General features: G+C 34.8%; 1 protein-coding gene across 4 annotated transcripts in view; it reads right to left on the reverse strand.

Annotated features, from left to right (window-relative positions):
• The window catches only part of Mark1 (microtubule affinity regulating kinase 1), a 130720-nt gene that overhangs the window by 2896 nt on the left and 100701 nt on the right, over window positions 1-27123 (reverse strand). For 3 of the 4 annotated variants that reach the window (XM_071600056.1, XM_071600055.1, XM_027934736.3), the window contains 9 exons: window positions 26947-27066; window positions 18923-19022; window positions 17759-17871; window positions 14440-14593; window positions 13944-14137; window positions 10343-10443; window positions 8910-9074; window positions 7389-7640; window positions 3282-3326 (listed from right to left, as the gene is read on the reverse strand). In XM_071600056.1, coding sequence (XP_071456157.1) covers window positions 3282-3326; window positions 7389-7640; window positions 8910-9074; window positions 10343-10443; window positions 13944-14137; window positions 14440-14593; window positions 17759-17871; window positions 18923-19022; window positions 26947-27066 — 1244 coding nt within the window. The remainder of the gene's footprint in view (window positions 1-3281; window positions 3327-7388; window positions 7641-8909; window positions 9075-10342; window positions 10444-13943; window positions 14138-14439; window positions 14594-17758; window positions 17872-18922; window positions 19023-26946; window positions 27067-27123) is intronic. The other variant, XM_027934737.2, reaches the window with a different exon arrangement.

Consider the following 27123-nt stretch of genomic DNA (forward strand, 5'->3'; position numbering starts at 1 on the left):
TTGTAATTATGTAAAGATGTCACATAGTATACTTCTTGAAATTTTCCAATGTTTTCCCATTTCACTAAAGACAACCTTCAAATCATCTACAAGGCTGCTTTTATTTTCTTCTATTTCCTGAGGATTGAACCCAGGGGCATACTGCCACTGAGCTGCAGCCTTTTTATTTTTTATTTTGAGACAGGGTCCCACCAAGTGCCCGAGACTAGCCTCAAACTTGTAATCCTCCGTCCCAAGCCTCCTGAGTCACTGAGATTATAAGTGTGAGCCACTACACAGGGCCCACCCCCTTACCTCTTATTATCTCCACCTTGCTCACTTTCATCAGGCCATTTTGTCTCCATGCTATTCTTTGAACACACTGGGTATCTTCTTGTCTCCAGGTTTTTACACAGTTCCCCAGATGGCTGCATGGCTAATTCCCTTACGTTTTCCAAATCTTACTATACCCTGACTCTGGCACGACAAACCCCCCTATCCTACTCTATTTTCTCTACAATGCTTGTCACATTCAAATACACTATTTAACCCATTAATTAGGTTAACATACATTTAAATCTACCACTAGATTGTAAACTCCAAGAGGGCCAGGAATTTTGTCTATTTCATTCCCTGACATACCTCAGGCACCTAGAACTATGCTGGTATGCAATTAAGACATATTTGTTACATTAATCTACCTCACTGAATTTTGCTTATGGAGGTACCTCACAAATAACATAGAACCAGAAAAATCTATTTCAAATAACCATAGGGAAGTAAAACTAGTAGATTTTTCATTAATACCAGGTAATTTATCAGTTATCCAAATACAGATGTTCATTAATACTAGGTAATTAATTTATCAATTATCCAAATACAGACAAATGTTACAACTTTAACTTGTTAACCTATCTCACTAATCTGTGATTTAAGGAAAAAACTGCATACTCTGAAATAAGTTCATAATCTACTATATAAATATTTTCTATTTATATATTTATATCAATACTGATATATATGTATATATCCCCTTTATACAATTATTTATATACACATATACATTGTGCTTCTCATTTCTATATATTTGAGTCCCCAAATTTTGCTAACTATGCAAACTTGAGAAAATAAGGAAAAAGGTAGAGAAAATAAATAAATTTCCAAGTACTGTTAAATAGGCATGGAAAGTATTTATTTCACATCTCTACCTCCCTTTCTTTGCTTAATGAATCTAAGCCATTGCATCATAGCCTCTTTGGATTGGCAGAGCCAACCAGAGTCCTCTATTAGCATCACATGCCTAATTCCAGTGGTGGACTCACTGTACTAGAAATGGAAGGGGCCTGCCAGATCGCTTCATTGGGCACTCATTTTAAAAACACAACTGATGCCTAGAAAACATAATTTTCTAAGGTCATAGAACTACTGAGTTGGAAGCTGAAGAGTAAAAATTAGGTGTCTTATTCCCCCAGATGATGATATGGTGACCTTAGGAACAATAGACAGATACAAGATATTTTTCTGCTTGTGTCTTACAGGCATTATCACTGATAATATTAGTTGTTGAAAGCTCCTGATAGTGCCCAGAACAACAGCTAACATTTATTGAGGACTTCCTAGATGTAGGAGCTGTTCTATGTGTCTGCCATGTATTATTCACTAATTTATGCCTCAAAACAATCCTATGAGGCAGTCAGGATGAGGAGATGGAGGCATGAAGCACTAAAGTAACTTCTCCAAAGTCATACAAATAGGTCAGTTGTAGAACACAGCTCAAACCTTCACGGCCTAGCTCAAGAGCCTGTGCTTCTAGTTACGGTACCACACCATCTCTCTGAAATGAAGGAGCCTCATTAGGACTGAGGGAGTCCCGCCTATGACCTTGCTATTTCCTCATGTGTAAAAAGGGTATTTTTAACCTGGTTGTTGTGAGGATTAAATGACCAGCAAGCACCTTACAGGTAGTAGGTATTCAATTGAATATTTCTTCAAAAATAATAAAACAAAACCCAATAATAATAAAGAAAAGGAAATGTGAAAAGGGCTTTGTAAACAAACATTTATAAAAGATTAGTTGTTAAATTCTTATGTTAAATTAGCAGTCATACTAAAATGATAAAAGTGCATGTAGATTAATTACAATATTATTAGTAGCCACTTGTGACACCACACACTACTCAATGTCTTGATTAAAAACTTTACAGAAATGTGGTATGAGATGCGAGCAAGGGGCTGAAAACAAAAGTACTCCATGTTTATTTAATACGTAGAAAAAAGTTAAAAATATTGATTTTGCTCCCTACCATGGGGACTCAGGTACCTACCTCTACAAAGAAGCAGGTCAATGATTATTACTAAACATAAATACAGCACAGTTTGTAAAGAATACTGCATGGTAAACATTAAGTTTTTCTAAAGCTCATTATGTTTCATATTTCAAATGCTTTGAACAAAAGTCAAAATTAAATCAGAGGCCCATATTGAGCTGCTCAAAATTATTTCTAAATAAAGCCAGCTCTGAGAGTTATTCTGTATCCCATAATGTTTGTGTATTCTCAAAATAACTTAATGCCTTAATTTTTCAAAATTTTCACTTATTAAATATGAATATACAGACTAACTTATCTGTAATGTGATTCTCAGACCACCATCCACAAGGCCTGGAAATTTGTTTGAAAGGCAAATGCTCAAGATATCCCTTACCTTTCACTGAATCAGAAACCCTGGGCATAGGGCCAACACATTAAAAAAAACAAACAAAAAAACATCAAATCCTCCCTATAATTCTGACTGTGCTCAAATTTGAGAACCATTGCCAAAATGGACATCCAAGTAGTATTAAAGGTCAAAACCCCCATAAAGTATGGCAGGAGAGAGTTTTAAAATGTGGCCTAAAACTGAGCACTCACCTAAAATACACATTAATGTCAAATCTTCCTACATATTACCAATATACTGGTATTTGTGTGATTTGACTTAGGATAATTTAGTTACACCATAATAGAGAAAAAAAGCAGTTCCTTTTAACCTATTAATTTTTCTGCCATGAAATATCTGATAGGATAAAAGGCTATTTCTTCACCAAGTATACAATTCAAAATAATTTCTGGAAAACACAAAATTGATTTAACTTAATTAAATGCTAGGCAACATTAGGAAAACCCACCCCAATATAAAAATTTACAATATACATACTATCTATTTATTAGTTCTATTCATGATTATTAAATGCTGAAAGTATTTCGAATATCCGCTTCCATTCACAGGGACCTAGCAGCGAAGTATTAATAGTGGCTCCTCACCTTGAGGTGTCGGTTCTGCCACTGGCTTCGCCTTCACTTGGATCCCTCAAAACAAAGTGAAGGTTGAGATTTAATGATAAAATTGAGAAATATATCAGAAATCCTACATCTAAAATTATTTTAAAATTAACTTGTTGAGCAAACTTCTATCATAACAGTTTTCTATTATGAGGCAGTCTAATGCTGTTGCTCACGTTTTTCATTATAATTGCATGTTGCCATCATTTATTGAGCGTCTACTGGGTATTGTTCAAGAGGAGATACTAGGTGAAAGCTTAGGAGCTTAGGAGGTTTTTTTTGTTTTGTTTTGTTTTAACATGATCTTCCAATTCCGAGACATAATTTTAATCGTAATTTATCTTTTAGTTTAGCAAAATCTAAAGGTAAGACTATTTAATAATTACTAGTAGAAAGATTTAACTTCATATTTTTTATTACATACAATTCTAGTAGTCGCTCAATTGAGAAAAAGAATTAACTTTGCAGTTAGTAAACATATATTTCTAAAAATAAATACCAATTTTAAATAAGCAATCAACTTCACAAGTTATATTAACAATTCATGCACAGCAAGTCAATAGCCTATTGAAACAAGTGAGTCTAAAAACAGGGATTCAACCTTAAACAAAAACACTGATCTTACCTGAATATCCATTTGTGAAATAAAACCAGGAAAACACTACCAATTGTCCTTATGTAGAAGGTTATTAATATTTTTGAAGTCTCCCAAAATTTAGACCATTTTGTCATTTTCAAAAGTAATTCAATATCTACACAGGAGTATCAAGTTACAAACCAGTTCAAAAATATTACGAGATGGCCTGTGATAGAGAGCAAAGTACTCTGAAGTAGCTGGGAAAGCTCATCAACTTGAACCTGTAAGTTAAGGTTGTCTTAATGTTTTAACCATTCCAGACACATTGACATTATTTATGAAAAGTGAAGCAACAGGAAATCAGTGCCACTCTCCCTTTCCCTAAATTAAAACCAGCTCTGCTTGAAATGGTTATTAGAAATATGAGTATCTCATACTTTGAAGGACCTTAAGGCTTTTCTCGACAAACACATTGCATAAAAAACATTTTTCTATCAGAACTGAAAAGAATAATAAACTGTATTCTCACATTAAAAAATTTCTTCTATTTCTATTTTAAATAACTAGTATTTTCATTGGAAAGTTTAATAAAAATCCAATACCCATGGGAAGAATGGAGGAATTTTGGATTGGGCAAAGGGGAGGGAGGGGAGAGGTCATGGGAGTAGGAAAGATGGTGGAATGAGATGGACTCATTACCCTAGGTACATTTATGATTGCACAAATGGTGCATCTCTACATAAGTATGACTAGAGAACCGAAATGTAGCACTCCATTTGTGCACGATGAATTCAAATGCAATTCTGTTGTCATGTGCAACTAAGTAGAACAAATAATAATAATAATAGAAAAAAATCCAATACCATTTCTACAAATCTATTTTCATTATAACTGAAATAAAAGAATTCTGGGCATGCTGAAAATGAAAAGTACATTTTCAGTTACATATAGATGTACTGATATACTACACAGAAGGGTAGTGCTCTAATTTGGCAAATATGTAATGCTGTTGGTCTCTGAGGTGAAGATAAAATGACTTTACTAAAAGGGACACAGGTATCACTGGACTTTTCTGAATGTTTTGCATTTTAATTCACTCTTAAGACACCTACCCTACTGTGGCTAAACTTTAAGCATTAGGAATGGAATTTCCTTTAGACCCTACTTCCTCTGTTATCATGAGTCGAAGTAGCAATTGGCTCCTATCCTGTCCTGCCCACTTGCCAGTAGGAACACTGGAAGAACTTTTGCTACTTGGCAACTGTTTCACACAGCCCAGGGAGTCTGCTCTAAGTAGCCCTGGTGGGAGGCAGATAGTGATACAGAAGGTGTGGCTGGCTGTAAGATCACATGCAGCATAGTATGACTCTCCAACACCTAAAACTTAAAAAACAATTACCTTATACATGGCAACATATACACAACTGAACAGAACCCTGTATAAGAATGAGCTATGGTTAGAAAATCATAAAGTTTGGTGCAGAAAAAGCAAGCCATGTGGATACTGGGGGCAGAGGTTTCCAGGCAGAATGAATAGCAAGTACCAACTCCTGGATCAGGTATGCCTATGGTGCCCAAGGATAGACAGGGTCCTACATGGCAGGTGTGCAACTAGCAAGGGGAAGAATGAAAGAGGAGGTCTGAAATATGAAAAGAGCCAGCAAAGGAGCCTGGGAGGGAGAGTTAGTTTCTGAGGTAGAAGAAAATTAGAGCCAAGTGAGGAAAATGTTTCAACTGTGTAGAATGTTGCAGAAAGTAAGCTGCTTACAGGAAGGCAGGGACCATACTTGTCTCCTAAGTGCTGTACCAACTGCACCTAATAAAGTGCCTAGCACATGGTAGATTTTCAAATATGTGTTAAATAATGATATGGCAATCCTTTTTCTGAAACCCCCAACAGACCTTCTCCTAAGGCACTTTCTTGACATTCTGTCACCTGACTTCTTGTCCATAGTACTTTCCATTACATTTTATCCAGAATCTAAAATTTTTCTTGCAAGGTAAAGAGAAATGTTTTGAACAATGCTTAATAGCAATTAAGCATTAAACTCAAAAAACCTATTTTTTTTCTATACTTTAAAATCAATCCAGGTTTAACCATGAGAAGGTTCTGGCTTCTAAAAATAGCTTAAGTAGTCAGTTATATTCCAAAAGCAGTTAACATTGTCCTCTAACTTTCCTGCTGACTCTGTCCTGAGCCTCGGTCTTTCTCTAGCAAAGTGTTATGCTGCATAGTAATTGCCCAAATAGCATAAAATAATTGACTGATATAGTCAGAAATTGTGATGCATTTGAGGACTTAAAGTTTTAAATTCAACTGTGTGATCCTGGGCAAGTGGATCTATGAGCTGAGTCAAATAAAATAGTCCACAACAAGGTAGGAGACTCAAGATGATTCTTCTCTTTCCCACACCCACTCTGAAATCCTAGGAACACTAATAACATTGAAAATTAATATCCTTTAAAGGAAGTATAATAATTTCATACCTATTATTTAACGAACAGTTGAATTAGCTATATTGAAGGAGCCCCTAGACAGAAACAATGGTGCCTTCCTCTGTACTCTTTTAGCACCCTGCACACACTTTTTCTATCCCACATTCTGCTTCATATCATGACTAGTTGTTTTCATGTCTGCTTCTTCCAAGACTTAAGTGTATGGAGAAAAAAAGATGTCATCACAATTATCTTTAAATCCTGCTCTGTACTTAGCACAGTGCTTTATACATAATGGGCCTAAGTAGGCATTTAGTGGTAATGGTAATGGTCAAATTTATATCAGCCCATATATGTTCAGCAACCTGTATAATTGGTGTGCATTGTACACATATGCTTTCTTTTTGAAAAAAAAGTTTAACTGTACTATTTTATTATGCATGCATTTATTTTGTGTTTAATATACTTTGATGTGATGTTAAGATTTTATGAGGTTAAATTACATAAGAAATTTGTGATTCCAGTATTTAGTATTTTTATAAAAAAATAGATAAACTACATATTATATATTAGTGAGCAACTGAAAAGTATTTTTAAGGGTTGGGGATGTGGCTCAGTGGTAAAGCACTTGCCTAACCTGTGTGAGGCCCTGAGTTCAATCCTCAGAATCACCAAAAAAAAAAAAAGAGTTAAAAAAAAAGTATTTTTAAGATAAGAAATATTATTTGAAGGATACACATCAGCTCACAATTGATTCCTTTTTCTAAATTGAAGCCTTTTAAATAAGAAAGACTCTTATGTTAAAATGTACATTTTCAATCTCAAGTTTTTGATTTTTCTACCCTATTTGATAGAAGTTTTAAATCCTCATTTTGTCCATCTTTTCTTTTTCTTTCTTAAGGAAAAAGCCTTTATGTCTTCCTGAAGTTTTTCTTCCAACTTCTATAAAAGAGCAGCTCTAATGAAATGTCATAAAACCATTCTGGAAAAAAAAATCACTGAAAAGATCAATGAAAAAACCAAGTTTATTCATGATTCCTAGGGGAAACAAAACATGACAGTACATTGGTACTGACCTGCGAACGAATTTGGATGTGATTTTGCTTATTATACCAGTGGACGTTCCCCTTCTGGCATGTGCAAATGCACCCGTTTCATGGGATGGCGAAGCAGGTGGCCCATTATAAGCAGCACTGCGACGCTCCCGGAGCTGCTCCCCATGGAAAGTGCTTCGGCTTGAACTCCCTCGGGGAAAGCGGGTCCGGTCTGGAGTGGTGGCACTAATACTGTGAGCAGATGGGGAAGCAGCAGGCACTCTTTGGGTTGTACTGTTGGAACAAATTAAGATGTATTATTCAGAATAATGACAGGGAATGCTTTTACTCAGCTAAAAACTGAAAAAATAAAAATGGCTATGGCTACTTCTTTTTGCTCAATTTTATGTATTCACTGTTGAGATGTGATAAATGAGTTAACTGTATTTACTATGGCTTTGCAGAGTGAAATCAACACATTTATAAAATTAAAATTACTGAAACACAAAGACAAATGCCTTTTTGTAACAGGAATGCCCAACCAGGGTTCTGCATTTACATATGTACGTATGTATGTATGTATATGTGTGTGTGTGTGTGTGTGTGTGTGTGTGTGTGTGTGTGTATATATATATATATATATATATATATATATATATATATATATATATTTTAAACTTTGTGATCTAAAAATCTGAAATCCAATATCCAAAACTCTTCTGGTCCCAAGAATTTCAGATAAGGAATACTCAGTTTGTACTCTTAATCTACTTGGAAATGTAGACCATGAATTTTATTGTTTATTAAAAAGCCTTTGAACAAAATCATTTCCTATTTCTAATGTAGGTGTAAGTGATAGCATAATGCTATATGGCACTATCAGCATGACTAACAAAACCTAATTACCAAAGGGTTAAAATATTCAGGTGTTCTGAATTTGAGAAATTCTAAAACAGATAAAAACTAGAAAAACAGACATCTAATTTTAATTTTAGTTTATACCTGACAGTTCTCTGAGTTCATTTGTTTCATTAATACAAGAGTAAGTAAGGGCTGGGGTTGTGGCTCAGTGGTAGAGTGCTTGCTAGCATGTATGAGGCACTGGGTTCAATTCTCAGCACCACATTAAGTAAATAAAAAAAAAAAATAAAGATATTGTGTCCAACTACAACTTAAAAAAAAAAAAAGAGCAAGTAACTGGTAGGAGCCAGTTACTCTTTATCTAATTGTTTTTTTGGGGGGGGGCAGCGGGGAAATGGGGGGCAGTGTTAAAATAGCAAAAAACTCAATTTACTTAAATGATAAATTAGGCGGCATTATTTTACTTCATGGATGGGTTTAAAATAAAGTACTTTTAAGAAAATTCCTCTAGAAAACGATTTAAATTATATAGCAACATTTCTGATAATAGCTAAAGTACATAAGCATGTTACAATTAGACTTTTCCTCCACCATAGTGAGTCTTTCCAGAAAACTGTCCTGTGATGGTGACTATTAAATATTTTCAAATGGCTCTATATTTTGTAAAACAACAAAGAAGATAAAATGTGATCAAGATATTACCCAGGCCGGTAAGCTTCAGAGCCATCTTTAATGGTTGGCAGTGTGACTTTAATAGGATGACCAGAAGTGGACATAGACTTCTGGTGGCGGGGTCGGGCTGAGGCAACAGCAGAGGCCACAGCAGAGCCAGTGGAAGATATGCTACTTGCAGACATCTCTGTAAGGCTTTCAACATGAAATGGTTGAGAAGACCATGGAAATGGAGAAAAAGAAAAAGTGCACTTTATTAAAATTTAAAAATAGGTTTTGAAAAGTCTAAATTGACTAACATTTTTCATGACTGAAACACTTGAAAGAAACTAACATTAGTGGTGTTACTAGTAACTAATGGAACAATATTCTTGTTAAAAGTATATAGGGGGAATTTATCTTTCACTGAAAAGATTTCACACACTCTTACTCTATATGTGAACCTGAGAAGGTATGAAATGATTTTTGTATATTTGTGACACTTTTAGATAAAATGATTATGATTAAAGGTGTTTTTCACTTCTTCCAAATTACAATTTTGTGTGATGTGTTGCTGTGGGGTGCACTATACTAAATTATTCATAAAAGAAGGCTTAATTATACCAAAACCACTATCACTGGAAATATCATCAAAATACTTTTAGCTCATATCATGAATCAACAGGTTAACTGTGTAGACTTAGGGCCTGTACATTAGTATTTAGTATAGGAAAAAAAATAAATCATTAATCTATTTCCAACTGTCTATCCTAAAGCATCTTATGTCCAAGGAAGATACATTTCTTTTCATGTCTTACATTAACACTTACTTCACATGCCTATTCATTGAGAAGAAACAAATGTGAGAATTTTTTCTGTCCACTCCACTGAAATGACTAGAGGTAGAACTAAAAACAGAATTTAGTTTAAGTAGCAAAAGATTCCATACCTTTTTGAGCTATTTTAATAAGTAATCTTCCTACTCATGATAAATGAAGTTAATTTCTTAAAATAATAAAAATACAATTCATCATATTTTACATAAAACACTAAGAATTTCATGGTTTTGGCTAATCAGTTGGGATGGCCACATTTTCTTTAGAGGAAGTAAAGTAAAGTAAACCCTTATTTTTTGGATAATAATGATGGCTTGGTGGGAAGGAGAAAGGGAAGGAAGGAAGAAGGAAGCAGCCCAAGAGAATAAGATTCAAATTATGAGGAACAGATTAGGCCCAGATGATCTGCTTTGTTACAGGGAAATATCTACTATCATATATTATCTGGAAATTCATATGTTTTGAGATTTATCTCCTGCTTTCCCTAAATATTTTCCTGTTATAAAAGGGAGATGTCTTAGTAAGAATGCTTGGTTACAATCTTACTATTTTGTATTCCTTTCCTGTTGTGTTTATTTATGGGTACTTCAGCAAAAACACTATGAAAACAGTGACAAAAATATTACTACTTGGCATTATGACACTTACCTGCTGTCCTTTCCATTCTGCAATGCTGTGTATCGATCTGTGGTCCTCTCACAGACATATGTATTCCTTCTTGCCATGCTACCTCCAGAATACACATTGTTCTTTAAGAAGGAATAAAAGTGATTTTAAAATTATAACTGTATTTGTGGAAAGTCAAAGAAATGTATTTAATCTTCTAAGGATTCGAAAAAATTCATATTAGAGTCGTAACTCCTTAGAATTTTATATTAACATGCTCTATCTCCTCTCCCTCTCTTCTTCTCTCTCATATTTGGATTTTTGGAGAGAAGGCAAAGCACGAAAAGCAAATTTATCACAATTGCAATCCTACATCAGCAGTGAGCAGTCATTTGGAAGCAACAAAAGGCTGGGTTTTCATTCACTCCCTCTTTTGTGAGCTGGTATTGAGGAGAGGGCAGAGTATTGGTACAGGAAGCTCCAAGTAACTAGGAGTGCTATCTCCCCACTAAATCTCAAGGAACCTGTGTAGTAAAGATGGCATGCCTTCCATGCCTTCACTTGCAGCCTCATCTACCCCCAGCCAATGGTACCAGCAAGGAGAATAAAGCTCCAGATTAAAGGCATTCTTCACAGAGGCTGCCATCAGAGAGGGTCAGTGCCATACTTTGAGGATATTTCCTTTGGTCTCAGGTTTTAGCCAGGAGGCAGGCCAAGCCAAAGGAAGAAAAAAGAAAAAAAAAAGCAAAAAGAGATAGACAGATGGATAATTCTCCACACATAAAGCCCTTGCCCTATAACCCCATTGCCATGCCTGCCAAAACCTTGACTATTAGTTACCAGTAGTAAAATATACAAAAATGATTTTCAAAAGGGATAAAAGTCTTGTTTTACTCTCACTCCAACAGAAAAAGTCTTCCCTATTTTTAGATAATCTACCTTTCACTATTCTTTAAAATACACAATTAACATAAAATTTGTTTAATAATGGGGGCTAGAAAGTCCATAGACAACTGCTTGAATTCAGTTGGGAGAAGGACAAGAATTTGTGTAAGTGCAGATTTAAACCTTTTCAATAGTGCAGGTTCCTAGGCAGAATAAGTTTTGTCATGCTATATAAAAAGTATAAATTAAAAACTATAAAAGTATGTTAGCAAAGGAGGCTAAGATTACTTAAAAATTTTTTTAGACTTGGTCTATGTTAACCAAAAGAAAAGAAAAGAAACAGAGAGATCCATTATGAAATTAATTTGCATTACAGCTCTTAAAAAAACTAGAAATACAATCTGCATTTCATATTTTGAAACATGTCATTTCATTACTGCATTCTCATTTAACAGGTCATTAATTTCTACCTATGTTAAGTAATAAAAAGTTTTACGGCTTCAGAGTATGCAGCTTTGTAGATGAACCATATTTTATTTTGACCAATAGATTTCTAGGTTTTGAGCTTTTAAATTATTTATTTACTTACTTTTTTAAAGAGAGAGAGAGAGAGAATTTTTTAATATTTATTTTTTAGTTTTTCAGTGGACACAACGTCTTTGTTTGTATGTGGTGCTGAAGATCGAACCTGGGCCGCAAGCATGCCAGGCGAGTGCACTACCGCTTGAGCCAAATCCCCAGCCCTTTTAAATTATTTTCTACTTTGCTTCTACAAGCCATTGAGGAGGTTAAATTGTAGAGTTCCCTGAAAACTTAAAATCTAGAGGAAAAACCCTAGAAATAATAATGAAAACAGAGGACAATTATGAAAAATTATTAAAACTGCACATAGGTTACTAACAGGCTACATCAGTCACACCATGGGCACCAAAAGTACCAAAGTAAGAATATTAGCTTTTAACATTTTTATTATTTTGGCAACTCATTATGAGTTATCTGAGTTTGAATAAACATCAAATTGTGTGGCCATCCATCCTTTGGAAGTCTCTGAGATGTTTCTGACTGTTCTCAATGATGTGTCTTTCCTTCTCATTGTGTGATAGTGAATGGCATTTCCTTCCAAGTAGTGCTAATGAGTCCTGCTCTTCTGTTATCTCCCTTGCCTTGAGCCTCTGGTGCCAGTGATGCCCAAGTGTGGCAGCCAATCTGCCCAAGCTGCATTTCACAGGGGAACTTAGGGTATAATTAGCAAAAGTTATAGAAAAAGTCTCACTGTGGGCTGGGGTTGTGGCTCAGTGGTAGAGCGCTTGCCTAGCATGTGTGAGGCACTGGGTTCGATTCTCAGCACCACATATCTATAAATAAAATAAAAACCCATCAACAACTAAAAAAAATATTTAAAAACAAAGGGAAGAAAAAGTCTCACTGATTCCATCTGACATAGGTTCCATATAAAATTGACTTTTTTACAGGTTGACCTTCCTATTTCAAATAACAAAGCTCTATCTAGTGACTGCTAAGCAGGAAAGACTTTTCTGTTGATAATTTGGGGCACATGGAAACTATCCTTCCTTGAACTCCAATTTGGTAACTTCTCCAAGGCAGAAACCAATCATGTAAAAGACTTCTTTGGGTTTATTTTGTAGTAAGTAAAGAGATTATATTTTACATAATTGTCATAACTTTTATATACAATATATTATAATCACTATTGCAGTCTCAATTTTTCTGAGTCTCCCAGAAAGAAGTAATTTCTTTCTTCATTTTTCAAAATTATTTTTTACTGAGAGTTCATATCTTAGTCTTTTGGGGCAGCTAAAGACTGGCAGTTTTTAAACACCTGTAATCCCAACGGTGCTGCTCAGGAGAATGAGAGAGAAGGAACTTGAGTTCAAAGCCAGCCTCAGCAGAAGTGAGGTGCTAAGCAACTCAGTGAGACCCTGTCTCTAAATAAAATACAAAATAGGGCAGGGAATGTGGCTCAGAAGTTGAGTGTCCCTGAGTTCAATCCCCTGTACCCACTCCCAAAAATCCCCCTTATTATCTAAATGCTCCCTCCAGTCTTAAGTGTTCTTTTATACTTTCTCTTTATTCTTCCCTGTTGCCTTACAAGGGGGCATATCAGTCTGTCTTCTAGTTATCATTGTATAATTTCTATATTATGCAGTTTCACTAGTGAGTAACATGAGGCAACTTTATAAATCATTAACTGAATCTGCTTCAATTGAACAGTTTATTTGTAAATATAAGATTAAATGCACCAATGTAACATTAAGACAATATTACAAACAGGAAAAACAAAGCAGGAAGGTTTATGTACCATTTTGTGCTAAGGCTGTTACATGAAGAATTCTTTTGATTATTCTATCTATATCCATCCATCCATCCATCTATCTATCTATTGGTACTGGAAATTGAACCCAGAGGTGCTTTACCATTGAGCCACATTTTCAGTCCTTTTTATTTTGAGGCAGGGTCTTATTACGTTGCTTAAGACCTCGCCAAATTGCTGAGATTTGGCCTTGAACTTACCATCCTCCTATCTCAGCCTCCCAAGTTGCTTGGATTACTGTTGCTTGCCACTGCGTCCAGCTAGTTGTTTTCTTAATTTGTATTTATGAGAAGCATGGCTCCCTTTCCACAGTTTTCAAATTATGATTCATTTTGAAACATTTCAAAACACAAAAGATAAACATTTTACAAAAAACTGATAATAAATACATTCAACAAATTGCAATATAACAGGATATTTACTCACGCTTGGAATAGTTGAAGATTTTTTCCTCTCTGGACCCACAAGTGGGCTTGCAGTCATCTCGCTTTTTGATCCAACTGTGGTGCTGCCAAGTTTACGAGCCACATCTTTGTCCCACTCCTCTTTCTGTTCACTTTCTACACTGTTAGCCTGAGGCCTTTTAGTGTATGATACGGCAGGGGGAATGGATGGACCAGCTGTAATAAACACAAAACAAAACAAAACAGCATAATTAGATAAAAAGACAACTGGCATATTTTCTCACAAACAAGAACTCTACAATAAAAATATCTGTGGTTTATACTCTGTACAGAGATTAGACTATTCAATTAAAGAATTTGATCAGTTCCTGCAAAAGGGTTCCTGATTATCATTCGATAATGTAAATCTGTGAGAACTACATGATACAATCCATGGAGATGTGACTATATAATACTTAAAATACATGAGTGTGGGTAAGACCAGCTCATGTTTTCACTTATTTTACTTGTTCCCCCACCATGATCACTAAAACGCCGCTGCTTCTGATTTGCTGAGATGCTTCGCTGGACCTTCAGGTGAGCAGGGGACTGAAGAGTGCTGTTGTTTAGGTCACTACTGGGCCGGGACCTCTGACACAAGTTTCCACTGGATAGCGATTCACTGCCTTCGAACTACAAGAAGAAAGACCACCAGACTTTTAAAACAGGAAAATGTTTAGACAAACAAAATGCACTCTTGATTTTCTAAATGATTCAAAGCTATATAAGGGGTAATCAGAAAAGGAAGGTAGCTCAAGATATAGAATCTTGAGTTGGAGGGAAGTGGATATAATTTGCTCCCATGAGTACCTGTATCCTTAGTTTAGTCAAAATATCAAATAATATGGTAATTATATACTAGACACTGTCCTAGCTTTTTACTTATACCTGTCACTTAATCATTACAACAAACCTATAATGTATTACCCTAAACTTTCTAGATGGAAAAAGTGAAGTTAAGAGTCAAGGGATAAAATCTAAAACTTTAAACACATATGCACCTATATAAGTAAATACATGTACATATATACATATATATATGCATACACATATACAAAGACTGTATTAAAATATCTACATTTGTTTTACATTTTGAACAAAGATTAAATTACTTTTTTTTTTTGTTTTCTCCTCACTTACAAAACAAAATTTGATTTATTGGCTCTGAACAGGAAATTACTTCTACTTAGAACTAAGCTTGGGGGTTGATACACTACTTCTCTCTCTATAACACAGAGATCTGATGCCAACAAATTTTTGGCTGAATGTTTAAGACATGAGTTTTCCCCCAAAGCTCATGCATAAGTCAATGCAAGAAAGTTTAGAGGTGAAATGATTGGGTTATAAGAGTTGTAACCTAACCAGAGCATTAATCCCCTGATAGGCGTTAACTGGGTGGTAACTATAGGCAGGTAGGGTGTGGCTAGAGGAGATGGGGCATGTCTTTGGGATTTATATTTTGTCCTTGGTGAGAGAAGTCTCTTTCTGCTTCCTGGTGCAATGTCCTGAGATGTCTTCCTCTGACATGCCCTTCTGCCATGATGTTCTGCCTCACCTCCATCCCAGAGCAATGAAGCTAGCTTTATACGAACTAACACCTCTGAAACTGTGTGAGCACCAAATAAACATTTTCTCCTCCAAAATTGTTCTTGTCAGGTCTTTTGGTCACAGCAGTAAAAGAGCTGGCTAAAACACTGCATCACTGAGATTCCAATGTGAAATTTAAATTCATTTGTAGATGAAACTAATAACAAATGGCAGATTAATGTTGGTGGTAATCATGACAAATATTAGCTAAAATGGAGCACACAGTAATCTGCCAGCAACTATTCTAAGTGTTAATTTTTTATATTCTCACAATGACCCCAAGAGGTAAGTACTATTCTTATTTTCACTTTGTAGATAAGGAAACTGAGGCATAGAAAATTAAATTGTCTACATGACAGAGTTGCTGTGTGGGTAGGGAAGGTAAACCTGGCTCTTAAGTTCAGGCTTACTCTCACAGTAGCTTCATTAGTTTATATTCAATACAATTCATACTTCATTTTAACTCACAGGCGGGGTGGACTGTATACTTATAAAATTTATGCTTCCTCTGTATTTAAATTAATAAGAAAATAAAAAGATCTCAGGACTGAAATTTAAAAATCTAAGTAGAAACAGTTAAAAGACTTCAGAAAAAAAAATCTTTTGTGCTATTCCCACTTAAAATTCTCTTGACCTGGCTTCTTAGACACCACTTCCTAGCTATCAGTATCCCCACTGAAGATTCTTCTCCTCCAGTATAGCACCTTCTTGGGGCGTTCATTGAGAGAATTAGATGAATTAATACTTGTTAAATCCTTTAGAACAGTTCCTGACACACTAGTGCATGCAACATGTGTTCCTCAGATGATGACTCCAAAATCTGTTAATTCTACTTGAATCTTTTCCTGCAGATCCAGATCTTTACATATGAATATCTATTATACTGCTCCAAGAGAAATCTCCAATTCAACCATCCCAGACTTCCCATCTTTCCCCTAGAATCCAGAGCTTTCCTATCTTGGCAAATGCACCTTATACAACCAGTCATCCATACTGAGGAAATAAGAAATATGAGGGACTCTTATTCTTTATTCCAACTGGTTGCCAAGTACTATTATTCTTACATCCTCCATCTCAGTAGAATACCTTGACAGACCTCACCTATCCTGTTGTAGGTGCCTATCCTCCTATAGCTCCCAGAGCATCCCCAACACCTACCACACTGTATCATATTGTTGAGTACTTATCTCTGCACTGTGGGCTCTTTGAGAGGAGAAACTTTCTTGTTTTCATATTTATACTATTGAGCATAGTTCCTGGTACAGGAAAGATTCAATAAATATTAGCTGGAATGTGCTTCACTCATAGTTACTATTTAAGTACAACTAATTTCTGCCTTTTCTTTCTTTTTTTTTTTTGAGAGAATTTTTAAAAAATATTTATTTATTTATTTTTTAAGTTTTTGGTGGACACAACATGTTTATTTTATTTTTATGTGGTGCTGAGGATGGAACCCAGCGCCCCCCCCCCCCTGCATGCCAGGCGAGCGCGCTACCGCTTGAGCCACATCCCCAGCCCAATTTCTGCCTTTTCTATAAAATACCTTCCCCATAGATGTCTAATTTTTAACAAACTATTAATTCTCTTGGCCTCTGTTCCTACTCTTAATTTACGCCCTTTATAACTGTTTTCCAAAAGGATAATTTCCTTTTATGATTCACCATTTATTTACAGTTATTTCCTGAATCTGTCTCCTTATTATGGATCTCTTCTGGCCTTGGGGATGCATTAAAGCCACTTGATATGCTATGAGACAAAATATCATGAAACAACCCTTCCCTGGGTTTCCACTTACACAAATCATTTCATTCATACATTTAGTTTGAAATACTGCCACTTTCTTTTGTTTCAGTCACTGTCTCATCTGTACACCCAGAATTATCATAGTGGCTTTGATGGGGCTGTTACACTTGGATGCAGAAGCTGTGCACTGTACAACTCTGGGGGACATCATTCTAAGACCAGACAGTGAGTGGTGCTTCTTGAAGCCACACAGGGCAGTGGGCCTACTCTTGCATAAAATCCCTCTTGTTACCCAGAAATGAAATTAGTTCATAATTTAGCACTTTGATTTTTGAATTCTAATAAGAATATTAGAATTTTGCATTATTTTTATATCATAAAAATCATTTACAAACATTATATCTTACACTTAGCTGTTATTTAATTAAACAAATAATTCACATTAATTTAAAAAGAAGGAAGACTTACTTCAGGTGGTTTTCTACCTAGAAGAATATAAGTAGCCATAACTTCATCGTATTTCTGACTTATTAAGGCATCATTTATTTCATCTCGTGCAAAACCCATGGTGACCATAATGTCTAGGAAAAGAAAGTGTAAATTTTCTGAATATGGGTTCATTTTATTAAAAAACAGCAAAAATTGGCAAGTTTTCCAAGAGACTAGATATGAAAATTAAGTCTTAAAAAATTTAAAGTATAGTTTTAATTTTACAAATTTTTGGATTATTAACCTACAGATACTGTGTTCATAGGCACACATTCATAATTTTTCCTGCAGAATTACCTACATTGTACATTATATACTCATGAGCCAACTCAGTTTCTCATTGCCTACTACATTCCTGAGCTGACTTCCTTTGTCTAGTCAGACTATTAGTCTGTGTCACTCCATACAAAATCCCTCTTCTTTGGCTCTTTCTATCTGTCTCTCTCAATGCATCCCCAGCTACTCATGGAATGATCTCTCTCATCTCTTAACAATTTCTGCTTTGGAGAACAAATTCTTCTGTGGAGGGCTTGAATTCCATGATGGTTCTGATTAGGATCTTAGTGCTCTCCCCTGCCACTTTGCCTTTCAGTCAGATAAAAGCCTAGTTGAGACGACTCCTGTGAGTTTCTGATGGCTTTGGATAGGGATAGAGAAACAAAGGAAGCAATTTTGGAAGCAGAGTGATGGTTGAGTGTGGGCAGACAGCAGGACCAGGGCAGAGGGCCAGTGGACTCTGCTAAGAAAGTGGAAAACAAAAGGTGAGCTGAAGAGTTCATTCCCTTTATTTGAGTGCTTTTAGAGTTTTGGTAAAAGTACATGCTGTGTTTGCTGATACTTATCAGTCTGAACAGTGCTGATAGTTGCATCAGTCAGCCCTCCTGTGAGAGACTGACAAAGGAAAAAAGTAGGTTTATCTACATGATTTTAACTTTTATGTTAAAGTTGACAACAATTAACTCAGACCATAATATATATGAGAACAAACTAAGGAGCTTGCAATTTTTTATGTATAGTGTTTATCATTAAGATGATAAATATTTTTCTAATAAAAGTTGCTTCCTAGTTTTAAACTCTATTTTATAGACTAAAGACTCTTATTATGGCTTACTATATCACATCTTACAATATTTAAATACTTACCTATTCTTTTCGTATCATTGAAGTCTGGTTCAGGCTCAGTGTATGGCTTTAATTCTTCTTCTTCATGACCAACATTCATCCATCGATCTTTCATTATTTGCTAGGAAATAAACTCTATGTTAAGTTTGGTCACTTGAAACATTCAATGAGTTATTTTAGCAAATGTGAAATTTACTGGTTTACTCAACAAGAATCATGTAACATTTTCAAATAAAGTTATTGCGTATAGTTTGATTACCAGTTCAATAAGAGGTATGGAACTTTGGAACCCACATACAGTATCTTAAGACAACTGTGACTGTCATCCCACATACTTACCAAATGTAATGATTCAAAATAACTTTTCTTCCATATTCATTTAAAAAGAATATTTTCAAATTTGAAGGAGAACCTCCCAACTTTAATCTTTTCTTCATATTTATAATTTAAAGATTACTGAAAAGATTTTAATTTTTGTCTGGTCTTCTACCAAATATATACCTGTGTTTAAAAATCAGCACTTATTAAGATATTAAGAAAGGAGAGGGTTAGTTAGTAAAGATAACTCCAAGAGAATATGGAAAAAATTTGAATCTAGAGTTATAAATTAGGTGAAAATCAGGGTGAAGACAGGTATTGATGCAAACTACCACAGGTAGATTTAAGCTGAGGCTGTAGAACAACCATCAGTCCTGGCTGTTAAGACAACCTAATGGGGGCAACCTGTGGAATGGGAACAAACATTTGCAAACCATTTGTTGGTTAAGTGGTTAATATCCAAAAGAACTCCTACAACTCAATAAGGTAAAAATAAATAATTTAAGAAAGATCAAAGAAATTGCATAGACATTTCTCCAAAGAAGACATACAAATGGCCAACAATAAGAAAATGCTTACATGAAATACTAATAATCAGGGAAAATCAAAACCACAATGAAATATCTGAAATCCTTTAGGCTGCCCACTATAAAAAAAACCTCAGTATATTAATTGTTGGCAAATATCTGAGGAAACTGGAACCCTTGAACAATGCTGATGGGATTATAAAATGGGACTACATCTATGTAAAATAGTATTAAGTTTCCTCAGGACATGAATAGAACTACCACATGATCCAGTAATCCCATTTCTTGGATATTTATCCAAAAGAACTAAAACAGAGTATCCAAGAAATATTTTCACATCTGTGTTCACTGTAGCATTATTCACAAAACCAAGATGTGGTAGCAACCTAAATGACCACTGACAGATGAATGGATACAGAAAATGTGCTGTATATATGCAATGGAATATTATTCAGCCTTATAAAAGAAATTCTGTCACATCCTACAACTTGGATGAACCTTGGAAACATTAAGTAAAATGCTTGACAACCACAGAAAGATAAATACTGCATGATTCCACTTAGATGAGACATCTAGAAGAGTCAAACTCCCAGAAGCAGAAAGCAGAATGGTGGTTACTAGAGACTGAAGGAGAAGAACATGCTAGAGCTAGCTGTTCAATGGGTTTAGAGTTTTAGCCACAGGATGGAAAAGTTCTGGAGATCTTGTACAAGAGTGATAGTTAACCAAATTATAATTATAAAAAGAAATGGTTAAGAAGGCATGTTAAGCCAGGCATAGTGGTGCACGCCTGTAATCCCAGCTGCTTGGGAGGCTGAGGCAGGAGGATTGTGAGTTCAAAGACAGCCTCAGCAAAAAAGTGAGGCACTAAGCAAATCAGTCAGACTCCGTCTCTAAATAAAATACTAAATAGGGCTGGGGATGTGGCTCAGAGGCCGAATGCCCCTGAGTTCAATCCCTGGTACCAAAAAAGGAAAAAAGGCATGTTTATGCTATTTTTTAAAAAATGTTGTCCTTTTATTCATTTTTAAAATTTATTTCGTGGTGATGGGACTGAATCCAGGGCCTTCCACCCACTAAGCAAGTGCTGTACCACTAACCTACATCCCTAGGACTACCCCCCAAAAGAAAAACCTAGTAGATAAATTACCACATTCACAGCCAAGCAATAGGAAACTGGGAGCTAGAGATCCATGATAAAATCATTATGCAGAGGATGGAAAACCTCACCTTCAGCATTTAAAGACAAATAAATCTGAATAATTCTGTATTAATTTTTAAAATGGTTAACTTTTTATTATTACAGAATTCTATGCTTTCATTGTAGGTGTTGTATATTAGTTTTTTTTTTTCAAGCCCTGTAAAATATATTCTCCAACTCTATACTTTATTTGCCAAGAGTCTACTAATTAGAAAAATAACTTTCTCTTTTTATGGCTGACTCCTTGAGTGCCTAGATATTTCCCCTTGTTTATATTAATATTTACCCAAAGTCAAGTACCAGAAGACAAAAACAAGCAGATTTTTTTACAACCACTCTGACCAATGGTTATAAAAAAATTGGTTATAAAAATAATTTAAGTATATCATCCAATAAATTAAATAAAAGCAAACCTACTACAAATTTTAAAATAATAGTGATATTATGTAAGGTTTTTTTTTAAAATTTTATTTTAGTTCTAAGGAGTAAACCCAGGGGCGCTTAACCACTGAGCCATATCCCCAGCCCTTTTTATTATTTTTTGTTTTAAAACAGGGCTTCACTAAGCTCCTGAGGCTAGCTTTGAACTTGTGATCCTCCTGCCTCAGCCTCCTGAGTTGCTGGGATGGCAGGAGTGCACTAGCACACCTGGCCCATGTAAGCTTTTAGTGATTATTCATCAGTAAAATTGTTAGGGAGGTTGCATTCCAAAAGAAAAAATAAGGACAAAGCAGAGCTGCAAATTTCTTCCACATAATTCCTTCCTTTCTGTTCCTCATTCCTTCCCTCTCTAACAGTATATGTGACAGAAGCCTAGGCTAGAGTCATTAGTAGCATTTATAGAAATAAAATATTATAGTCTGCAGAATTTCCTAAATTAGAAGGTGAAGACATGTCTTTCCTTTATCTATGGTTTTGCTTTCCATGGCCTTATACTATCTTTTTTGGCACAAATGTTTGTTGTTTTTGAAGAAGGTAGTTCAAATAAAATGAGGATGCTAAAGAGCCATGGGTAAGATAGAATGCAGAGATTCTAGCAGCTAGATGACACTTTAGGAAGCTGTGAAAATGTTCGGGAGGGAGACAACAGAGGGCTCATCTGGATGTATGGAGATGGAAGAAAGAAAACAGATTCATCTCGAGACCTTAATGACAAAATTTGTTTGGGTATTAATGAAAAGGGCCAATCCAAGAGAGCTCTGAAGAGTTTAACTCAAGGGCCTGCAAATTAGGGTTTCTATGAATTAAATAAGATCTATATAGGAGACAGCAGATCTGACAGTTGGAATACAGGCAACTTAAAGCAAAATGAAGATAATTCAAATGTTCTGATGTCTTTATCTGTTTACTTGATACTCATCATACTCATATGTCCATGTTAGGAAAAAAATACACATACCTGGACCAATGTTGAAAGTGTGTATGTGTGTGTGTATACTGGTAAGTGCTATTTCTCTTACTCAGGAAATAAGATTTATTCATGAAATCTAAAAATATTTTAATACACAATATTCATCTATTTAAAGTTGTGCTATTAACAGCAAGTTCTTACAAAAGACCAAAATGTGCTGGAGTTTTCTGAGAAGGAATCATAAAGATGTAGGAAGTGAACTCACTCAAGATATAAGTAGTATTTGAACTGGTAGAAAGTTAAGGCAGAAAGATGTGAACAGTAGTGAGGAAACTTCCCTCTGACTTGGAACAAAGATAATATGCAATGAAAGAGTAGAAGGTACAGTTAGTATCTTCTGATGATCAGCTGAAAGTTGATTTGAAAGGCCAATGAAGAAATGTTACATTTTATTAACAAAGAAGATAAACCACATTTTAGAAAACATACAAGAAAAAGAGTAATAGGCAGTGACACAGAAGAAGCAGTGACCGGACCACCCTCACATGAAAGAGATATGAGGCAACACTGAACCAGGAAAAGGAGAAACTCAGTGATTAGGAAAGACAACTGGGCAGCCATGACAGAATCAGCAAAGTTTAGGTCTCCTTCCTGTTACTCTAGAGTCTACTTAGCAGTGTGTCTCACCACAGTCGTACTTCAAAGCAGAATAAAAATAAACTGAGGATGGAAGGTAAAGACAAGAAGAAGATATGCCTAAAGAAGGGACTCTATTAATTTTTAAGCGGAGGATCTTTTCTAAGAATAAGGCACAAAAAGAAATAAAATAGGGATATATGAAAGAAAAGAGAGACAAAGAAGTACCTGTCCTTAGTTGCATGAAACTCAGTCCTATACAAAATCCTTTTATGGCAAACACAAGAATTAATGTTAAAAGCTGAGGAAGAAATGTCTCCAGGATCTGGAGGTACTGTGTGACAGAGAAGCCATGAAACCCTAATCTGGGTGGATTTAGGCAAGGTAAAAAAGAACTAGGCCAACAAAGTGCACTAGACATAGGAACCAGTTGGATAAATTAATCCACTTCAGATTTCATTTCAGATACCTCATGAGAAATAAAGAGGACAAACACAATTGCAAACTTAACAAAAGAAAGCTTACTCTCCCATCACTGCCAATGAACAGATATGGCTACTTGCTGACTGTGTAAGAGTAAATACTAAGAAAATAATTGCTTCAGATGAATTATAAAGAATTAGAATAATTAACTATGGGAAATATACTCTCTATTCTTGGTGAACATTTAAAAATAGTACAATTTAGGGTGGTCAGTATAATAATTTTACTTAAATTATTAAAATCTTTGTATTTGTACTTAGATAGCTTTCTTTTTTCTAAAAAAAGAATAATTATTCTTTTTGCTTTACTGTCACTTGTACTGCATGGACATAAACAAGATTATTTTAGCAGCTCCTGAAGAAAGTGTTGAAAGTCAAAATATATACTTCCCGAGGGAAGGCCAAAGATGACACAAAGAAAGCATTAAGAGGAATGTTACTTGAGGATCACATTTTGTATTATTTGAAAAGTAGTAAAGTCTATTGTGGTTAAGAATTGTAAAAATGAGAGCTGGGGAGTGCTGGAGTTCCTTCCTAGGATGCCAAAGCATCCTAGCACTGCTGCTACAACAAAATCCACAGCACTGCTACTACAACAAAAACTAGAAAAATGAATAAACACAAACATAGAGAAGGGAAAGGAGAAAAGCTTTTTTGTTTCCTTCTAATAGATAAATCTAGACACATTAATATCCAGTAAACCAAAGATGGGGAGATCCCACTACACAATATAAAACACAAATCCTTTTAAAATCATGTGTGATACAGTTTCCTACCAATATTAGGGCAAATAGGAAGAGTTAACAGCATTTACACATGCCACCTAAAAAGCTCTACAACTGTTTAGGTCTAGAAACAACTATTGGTCAAACAAGTAGAATGTGAAACTAATTTCATAATTTTCATAGAGTATAAATATAGTATTTAACTTACAAATCCTTAAGAAACATTTTAATAATATGTGGTTATATCTGGTAAAGAAAAGAAAGAAATGCAAGCTAAATAAGAAGTTTAGTAAAACTAATAAACAAGATTCCCTAAATTAAATTTCAGTGTTAGCAAAGCACATAAGAAAGACTAGAAGTTACTCTAAAATCAATGATTCATGATAGTTGCGTGACACTGAAAAGAAACAAATGAAATTCCATTTTTTAAAATATGAGAATTAGCAAGGGCAATATTTCATCTTAAAAGCTACAAGGCTGGTACAAATCTATAAGGCAATTAACAGATTCTTAGATGAATAGTTAAGAGACATTAAAGAGGTTATATGTGAAAAAGCACAGTCAACCTATTAATTAAAAATATAGAGCTTTATCACTAACAAAAGAAACACAAATTAAAGCAATTTATAAAGCAATTATAACAAATTACACAAAGGCATCATACTCTAGAACTCATTATATTCAACACTGGATCAAGCAGTGGAGAACAGGCATATTCAAAAGCCTTGAGTCACACACTTCTTTTCAGCAAAGATATATGAGAGCTATCAGATCACTTAGACCCTTGACCCAGTAATTCCACTCTGGAAACTTATATCTAAGTATATATCTCAACAGGAAAAATAAGTACACCATATTATTTTTAGCAAAAGTAATGGAAACAACTCAAATATGCAACAAGCAGGGAATGGTTAAATAAATTATGATAGGTAACCCAAGGAGAACCGAAGGACACAGCTAATTAAAAGGAAGGAGCTCATTCCTGCAATAAAGCAAAAAGAACATTCTCAAAATTTTAAAGCTAAAAAAAGAAAAAAAAAGAATGACATGGAAACACTACTTCTGGATAAAAAGTTATGTATACACATCAAAGATAAGTGTTTTGAAAATAGATTTTTAAAAACAGGTTATAGATTTTCACTATAAAGCTGATAATAAAGTTTGTATTAAAATAAAAACAGACTAATATAATGTTTTAAGTCATTGATATTCCCAAAGTTTGGTGACAGTTTCTCTGGGAAATCTCTTTGGGGAACTGTGAAGCAGACCAGCCTCTGTATAGTGAAACCTGCACTATTATGATAATATTTTCAATGTGAACACATGGTTCTGTAGTTGAAAAACTTAGTTTTGGTAAGTTGGAATGGAAGGTTCCAGGCTCTACTCAAATGTGTCAAACTTGAACTTTAGAAGATTGAATGTTTTAACAATAATAATTATAATTTGTCATTTAAATTGAATTGGAATAAATCTAATACTTTAAATCCTCAGCAATTTAATGTTATGGATAAAAGTCTAAAATATTTGGCTACTGTAAAATTAATCATCTTTTTTTTTTAGAGAGAGAGAGAGAATTTTTTTTAATATTTATTTTTTAGTTTTTGGTGGACACAACATCTTTATTTGTATGTGGTGCTGAGGATCGAACCCAGCGCCCTGTGCATGCCAGGTGAGCACGTTACCACTTGAGCCACATCCCCAGCCCTAAAATTAATCATCTTTAAGACATAAGTACATCTTATAATTGTCCACAGAGATTTGTAAGATCTACTCTCCCCAAATAATTTTTCCATGTTCTTTTCATTCTGCTTATTGACTGAGCTACTGCTTGAACTTTGGATATTTTTGATAAGTGACACTCCAGGTAAAGTGGGTTCCTGTGATAAAAGAGGATCATGATGTAAGAATAGGAAGATCAATGTCCTCTAAATTTCTTGAATTTTAGAACCAATAGAGTGTTAACAATTCTAATTTTTACTTACTTCATGTTATTGTCTATGAATAATGGTTATAGGTAGGTTTAGAAAAAGCAGTGATATAAAAATGGGCCTTTTTACTGTATATGTTCTCCATTAAAATATCACTAATATATCCTTTTACCCATAAAGGAAAAAAAAACACTAAAATCTTAAGCTTAGAACTAATCAAATTTAAACAAATAATTCAGTAAAAAATAACTGATAACTGATCCACTGACACAAAGCATTTAGAATAATTTCCCAATGGAAGTGACCATCCCTTAACTTCCATCAAAACATATTGTATCTTTTTGTGAAAAATATTTGTGGAAATAGAATTACAAAGCCCAAACTAACCTGAGAGCTCTGTACACAGGGATGGCTCACTATAAGGCTGCCTCCTAACCAGCATGGAGTCCGTGCCAGAAAGCCCCATTGCTACACTAAAAAAGTACAGTTTAAATGAGGTTAATTCTCTGAATTTTCTACCCTTCCAATTAAGGCAAATAAAAGAAGACAAAAAGCACAAGTGAATAATAATGCATGCTGAATCTCTGCAATTATATTAAGTACAGGCCAAAATATCACTCTTAAAAACATATGGGCAAAATACTTAAGAAATAAGTTATTCTAATTGCAGGATCAGAAGGAAAAATGATTAGACATTTTGGTTATGCAAATCTCTGATGTTATTTGGCTGTAACATACTTAGTAACACGTATAATAAAACATATGAAATGTATGTACATAACAGCAGTGTGTCAAAAAATGAAAATGCCGGTGTTCTTTGGTTCCTGAAACATCTTAACTTTTAAACTTTATATCTGGAGCACAAAACTTCACTCACTTCCAAGCTGCCTCTCTTTATTGGATTCAGCACTAATAATTTCTTCAGAAGATTTTCACAGTCTGTGGACATGTAGAAGGGGATTCGGTACTTCCCTCGCAAGACTCGCTCCCGCAGTTCCTTAAAAACATGAAAAAAAGCACTTACAACTAGCTTTTAAAATCATTGGTCAGGGGA

This window comes from Marmota flaviventris, chromosome 12 (genome assembly GCF_047511675.1).
Source record: "Marmota flaviventris isolate mMarFla1 chromosome 12, mMarFla1.hap1, whole genome shotgun sequence".
NCBI lineage: Eukaryota > Metazoa > Chordata > Mammalia > Rodentia > Sciuridae > Marmota > Marmota flaviventris.